Genomic DNA, 6,169 nt, shown 5'->3' with positions numbered 1-6,169 from the left:
AAATGTGGTGAAATATGGTGAAATGTGGTGAGATGTGGTGAAATGTGGTGAGATAAAGTGAAATAACTCCCTGGCATGGCCCGCAACACGGCCCTACGTGTACAGTGTGTGTGTGCCAAGGAGCAAAGCGAGCACCAAGGTGATCTCGTACACCATTTGAAAAGCAACTGACGAAACTTATCTGCGTGTCGGCTATGCACATCCCTCCATGGTCTCGCTTCTCTCACGACTGTGCCCCATCCCGCCCTCTGCGCTGCTCGTCTCGACTTTCCCTCTCTGCGCCTCGCTCACCATCCTGCGCACAGTCTCACTCTCGTCCCTGTCCCCTTCTTGCTCTTCTTCAGTGAACCAACTACCACAATGCGCATGAAACAATCATCGTCACCAACTTGTCTCCGTTCCTCCCTTAAAACAACCCCCATCCTTTCTCCCCTAGCCCATCATCCTACTACTGCCAGCCCCACAGATACGGCCAGGCCAACCATAACCCATATCACTACCTCTCTCACAATCCATATCGCTCCTCCCACCCCTATCACTACTGCGACCACGACTCCTATCGCTACCCCCACCTCTATCGCTACCCCCACCACGACCCCAACCCCTCCTTAACTACTCCGGCTGTCCTGTCACCGTAACGACACCACCACTTTTAATAACCTCACTCTTTATCACGATCATCTTACCTCCAATTGTATAATTGCTTGCCACAAAGTGCCTTGGATTAAGGCGCTATATAAATATATATAGAAGACCTGATAATGCAGGCAGTGATGAGAATGAAACGGGCACTTTGGACACATGCAGGATGAACAACAAGAGGCTAATACAGGTAGGAACAACAGGTTCCACACTGCCCACCAGGGATTATTTGTCTGTCGTGCACGAATGCGCTGTCCAACCAAGTTCCTACCTGCCCACTCCGAAGGAACGTGTTTAAAAGTGTTGTTTGGAAAACTGGAAGGAACCGGAAAGAGAGGAAGACCTCGGAGAGAAGGGCTTGACTACGACATCAGAGATTGGTGCCATGAAAATGTGTGCCACTACTTGAGCATATCGGGCACAGGACGGAGGAAAGTGGAAACAAATGACGAAAAGTTCGGTGGACACAGACGGTCTATCTTGCCCATGGGCCGTGATGATGGTAATCTAAGAAAGAGTTCAACCTGGGAAGTGAACAAAAAGTGCAGCGGCCGTCTCTGGTTGAGCTGGAGCACTTTGACAAATATTGCCATTCTGATGTCTTAAATCCCCTCACGTCCGTGTCATGTGCTGGCTGCGCCGTGTTGATGCACGGCACAGCAGTTCACAAGTTTTCCATGGAGTTGTTTTTTGTTTGTTTTTTCGCTGTAGTAACCAGGTCCCTATCGAAGCGCGAGCAATTATTGCAATGGGTTTTGCCCATGCCAAAAAATAAACTTCAAACGAAATGTAAATTTTGCTTATCTTTTCTCACAATTGAATCCCGTTGAGTCGAAACTCTTGCAAATGATTGCAACCTCCCGTTAATGGCCCACAAAGTGGATATCACAGAACTACCGCCGAGAATAATCATTTACGCGACCTCTGGTCCACAAAGGAGAGCATTTTCACACCCACTCTGCCACGGAGTAATGTTTGTAGCTTGACAGTGAAACGGATGCTTTGAATGCTCAGGACTCGGGTCTGTGCGGTCGATTGTGACCAGACTGAGACCATCAACTTGCGACACTTGAGCACCCGTGTCCATGACAAGCGGCTGTCTGGATGCACATCTACGATTTCAGCAGAATGTTTAGTTTTGTGCTCCGTCAAAGCCACCTCAAGGTGTTCGTGAAGCCCCAACGCAAACCGGGGACGAGTTGCAGACCACGAAAAACGCTCGGCACAATTTTAATGCTCAGAATTTTTATTCTCACTACGAGGTTCCACTTGTTCATGCAAAGACAATGACAGCATCAAGATGTTATCTACACCCTCCCCACCAAAGGAGTACATCAACCGTGGAGAGAACCGAACTTTAGAAGGACCCTGCACACTTCACCAGCGAGGAAGAAACTACGGATTATAAAGAGCAGCTGGCGTGCGCGACTTCGTGTCGATGGGAGGACACCGTTTAGCTGCTCAGGGTCATCTTGTCGAAGAGGTACTCTCCCATGCCAGACTGTGGCACGCCCAGGCGCTTGAGATTGGTGACGTGGTCCCCAAGCTGCTTGATGGACTCCACCTGCTCCTCCAGGAACTCGTGCTCCAGGAAGTCGCACAGCTGTGGACACAACAACAGCAACATCAGCCATGGCTTCATTGGTCAGGGAGACGTTTCATGGGGTGCGGTGGTCGCTCAAAGTGACCGGCGACTTGGCGGTGAGAGCCATGGACTTGGGGACAACGTGGTTGTGGAGTGTGGCCGTGGGACCGAGCGGGGAGACAGCTTCGTGGCGAGAGCCGCGGGTTCTGAGAGCGACCGCAGGGTGCTTGGGACCCGAGCCACCGAACGTACGAACCTGCGGGTCTTTCTTCTCGCTGGCCAGAGCGTGGAGATCCAGCAGAGCCTGGTTCACGGTCTTCTCCAGCTGCAGGGCGAGCTGCATGGCCTCCAGACCACTGCCCCACTCGTCACGCTCCGGCTTCTGCTCCCACACGGACGGACAGTCACGGGAAACTTAATACAGCGAACGAGATAAGACGGATTCACAGCCCCCGGTCGACCCACCAACACGTGACACAGAGGCCCCCGGGGTGGAGACGAACAGAGACGGTGACGCTACTGGCACACCGCGGATCGCCCCTCCAAGGCTCCAACCTCGCCATCCCCAGTCCACCCCCCTAATCCACCCCCCCCCAGTTCCCCCCCCCCCCCAATCTCCACCCCCCGTACCTTGATGTCCTGGAGCACGGCGCGCCCGCCGCGCTTGTTCTGGTAGGCGAGCAGCTTCTCGGCGTGTTCGCGCTCCTCGTGCGACAGATCCTTGAAGAACTTGTGGAAGTGCTTCAGGGCCACGTCATCGCGGTCGAAGTAGCTCGCCTGCGGATCGCACAAAGAGCGGCGACGGTGAGGCCGGAATCACACTCGCGGCACTGCTCTACCCACTGCTGGATGGACTCAGAGTCGCCACCATCCATCGCGGTCTCACAACGCAACAATCCACGCAGCGGCTGCGCGCGATGCAACGGATGCGTCGATGCGTGCGAGGTGTGTGCGCGCGTGGCTGTCCGCCAGGCTGCACGCGGCTTGTTGCGAGCGACGTTCAACTCGTCACTCGCCACCGACGGTAGCAGCCGTGGCCGGGACTCAAACGTGGCCAGGTTCACGGCGCAGCGCGCTAACCACTGCGCCACCGCTCCCGCCCGTCACGAGGCACTAAATAAATAATAAACTCGGCGGCCGCTCCCCGCGTCACGTGACGATGTTTTGTGATTTTTGGAAATTTATCGATTTTCGATGAGAACGAGGTGCGCATTTGTGTCTTTCGTTCACATAAAGTCCTGGTCACAAAAGCAAAGTTTGTGGGAAATAATAATAACCAGTCTCTCTACCTTTGAGGCATAAGCAATTAGAACACAACACTACCCAGCAGCAACAATCGTGTGACGTAGCGGCGATACTTTTAGCATTTGTCAGTCCCTCCAGAAAAACGCGATTATGCGATCGCAAGATTCCACGCAAAATCAGCCAAAGTCCGCATATTTATGCGGGGGGCGCGTTTTTTCAAATACGCCGCACTTTCGCCGCATAAATTGCAGATTTCCGCGCGCAAAATATGCGGGCTTGCATGATTTCATAATCCCCGCATTTTCGTTGCAAAAAGTCACATATATCTTAGCGGAAAGTTGAAAAATGTTGCGTTTACTTCACACAAGCGCAGCCATTTCCCCTGTTGCCATGGGAACGTTATGAAGTGTTAGAGGCTACGTAGTTAGTTTTATTCAGGAGTTTATGCAACTTTACAGTTGTAAGATTGCACTTTTTTGTTAGTAGTATGTAAATTTACATTACTGTAAGACTGTACTGTTACTGTATTGCTTACGTTACTGTGCACTGAAAACACTTATTTTAACAGAAGATGTCTGTTTTGTATAGCTACCTCTGTAAAACAGGAAGCACACATTTTATTTTTTAATATTTTATTTATTCATTTTTACAGAAGTTGTAGCATATTCATTTTGTAAAGCTACAGAACTTGTTCGACTCAATGTTTTGTAAGTTTGAGCCATCTGTTTGTTAAGGTCTGAAATAAAACAAGATGAGAACTTAAATATTCCCAGCACTTTCTGTGATGTAGTATGCTTGCTTATCATAGGAAGTAATACGAAATGACTCTTTACATTAAAGTAGTAGCCTAGTGAATAGGGTGTTGGGGGAATCACTTTTTTTTCTCTTTTTCATCAAACCGCAGTTTTTGCAAGTTCCCGCAATTTAATCGCATAAAATTGCATAAATATCCCGCATATTCCATCGCATTTTTTAAGAAAACGTGCCGCATAATCAACGATTTTTGCCCGCAACAATCACCAAAAAACTCCGCGTTTTTCTGGAGGGACTGATTTGTGGTCGCAGCGGCCTCGACTGGCTGGAATGGGCCAAGTGAACTCGTTCTCACGGACACAACAACAACACAAACAACACGGAGACGACAACACAAACAACACGGAGACGACAACAACACAAACAACAACAACACGGAGACGACAACAACACGGAGACGACAACAACACGGAGACGACAACAACACGGAGACGACAACACCAACACAAACAACACGGAGACGACAACAACACGGAGACGACAACAACACGGAGACGACAACACCAACACAAACAACACGGAGACAACAACAACACGGAGACAACAACAACACGGAGACAACAACACAACAACACGGAGACAACAACAACAACACGGAGACAACAACAAAATGTCGCGGGCCTTCGTCAATCCACTCCCCACGCAGTGTCGGGGTTTGCTTGACCATACTTCACCACGCTGGTCAATGCGGGTTGGCGAAGGGGTGGGGGAGGAGGAGGCGGGAAGGGTTCGGGGTTGAGGAGGAGCGCTCAGAGGAGAGGGGACGAGAGGCGACTCCCCCGGAGAGAGCGCGGGGAGAGGAGGAGGCGGCGGATGGCTCCGTGGAGTTCACCGCGGGAGACCCAACAGAGCCGTGGACATCCCCGCGGGTGGAGGACACCGCGAGCAGTCGCCTCGCTCAGCGCAGGAGGTGACACGGCGAGAGGGGAGTGCGCGGGACGAGGCGCGACTCGGAGGTGTGAGCTCACCAGGGACAGGTAGACGTAGGAGGCGTAGAGCTCCTGGTTGACCTGGCGGTTGATGGCTGCCTCCACCTCCTGGCTGAAGTTCTGACGGATCTGGGACGTCATGTTGTAGTTGGTGTTGTGGTAGTTGGTAACGTTTGAGAGTTAAGTGAGAAGACACAGGGGGTGAGTTCTGTTCAAGCACTGTTGAAGCAAGAACCGCGTCCTGTGTGAGCTCCAGAGACTGTGAGCACTGCTGCCGGGCTCCGCCCTTTATAGGCGCGAGCGGCGCGCGCCATTGGTCGGCTCCAGCCCCCCCCCTCGCCCTCCCCCTCGCCCTCCCCCCCCGCCCTCACCTGCGGGGGCGGTGGGCGGGGCCCAGGTGAGCCCGTGGGGTGAGCGGCCTCGGCCAATCGGCTGCTCCGAACTCCGTGTGTCCAGGTGTGTGGTGGTGGGGGGGGTACACTCGGGGTGTTTGGTGGAAACGTCGATTGTTGTCACAACGCTCAACCGTCGGAGTGAAAAACATTGATGTTTTGTAGTTGTATGTACTGTGTGTTGAACTTCTTTCGCACCGTACGCAGTCAACTAAGGGTCCAGGTGACCGTTGGAAAAGAGGCAGTGCTGTTTCATGAACCTCAACGAGGGTTTAACACCTGGTTAATCGAAGTTCCACGCACTAACTTGGCTCAGCGTTGCTGTTCCACTTTAAAAAAGACACGTTCTGAGCACAAATTTTTGTTATTTGCGAGCGCTTGGGTGACTGCACCAATTCCTGCCCACCCGAGTGCCTTTTCATCGTCGACACAGGCGAGGCACAAAGGTACAGTAGCTGGCATTCGTTAGTCGCGTCCAGAATCCGATTGGTCAATTGGATGGTCAACTGGTCAAGAAACCTTTTACAAACCTGGTTTGTCCATATGATTGATTGTCCTCGATA

At 52.0% G+C, this 6,169-nt stretch overlaps 1 protein-coding gene across 1 annotated transcript; it reads right to left on the bottom strand.

Annotated features, from left to right (window-relative positions):
- Positions 1-1,870: 1,870 nt before the first annotated feature.
- LOC133355749 (ferritin heavy chain B-like) lies at positions 1,871-5,489 on the bottom strand. Its single transcript, XM_061573064.1, has 4 exons — positions 5,254-5,489; positions 2,858-3,004; positions 2,484-2,609; positions 1,871-2,245 (listed from the first exon to the last, which is right to left on the bottom strand). Exons 1-4 carry the CDS (start codon positions 5,353-5,355, stop codon positions 2,096-2,098), a joined length of 525 nt encoding a protein of 174 aa, XP_061429048.1. The 5' UTR covers positions 5,356-5,489; the 3' UTR covers positions 1,871-2,095.
- Positions 5,490-6,169: the final 680 nt, after the last annotated feature.

The sequence above is a fragment of the Lethenteron reissneri genome, chromosome 52 (genome assembly GCF_015708825.2).
Source record: "Lethenteron reissneri isolate LAM-NWPU_2019-01 chromosome 52, ASM1570882v1, whole genome shotgun sequence".
NCBI classification, from domain to species: domain Eukaryota; kingdom Metazoa; phylum Chordata; class Hyperoartia; order Petromyzontiformes; family Petromyzontidae; genus Lethenteron; species Lethenteron reissneri.
The sequence above is the reverse complement of the archived record's forward strand: the minus strand, read 5'-3'. Positions and strand labels throughout refer to the sequence as shown.

Bases quoted from the DNA above. Each gene is read 5' to 3' on its own strand.
- LOC133355749 (XM_061573064.1), bottom strand. From the start codon at position 5,355: ATGACGTCCCAGATCCGTCAGAACTTCAGCCAGGAGGTGGAGGCAGCC. The intron at 3,005-5,253 runs GTGAGCTCACAC...TGCGATCCGCAG, and splicing joins CCTACGTCTACCTGTCCCTG to GCGAGCTACTTCGACCGCGA. The intron at 2,246-2,483 runs GTTCGTACGTTC...TTGTGTCCACAG, and splicing joins GCGAGAAGAAAGACCCGCAG to CTGTGCGACTTCCTGGAGCA.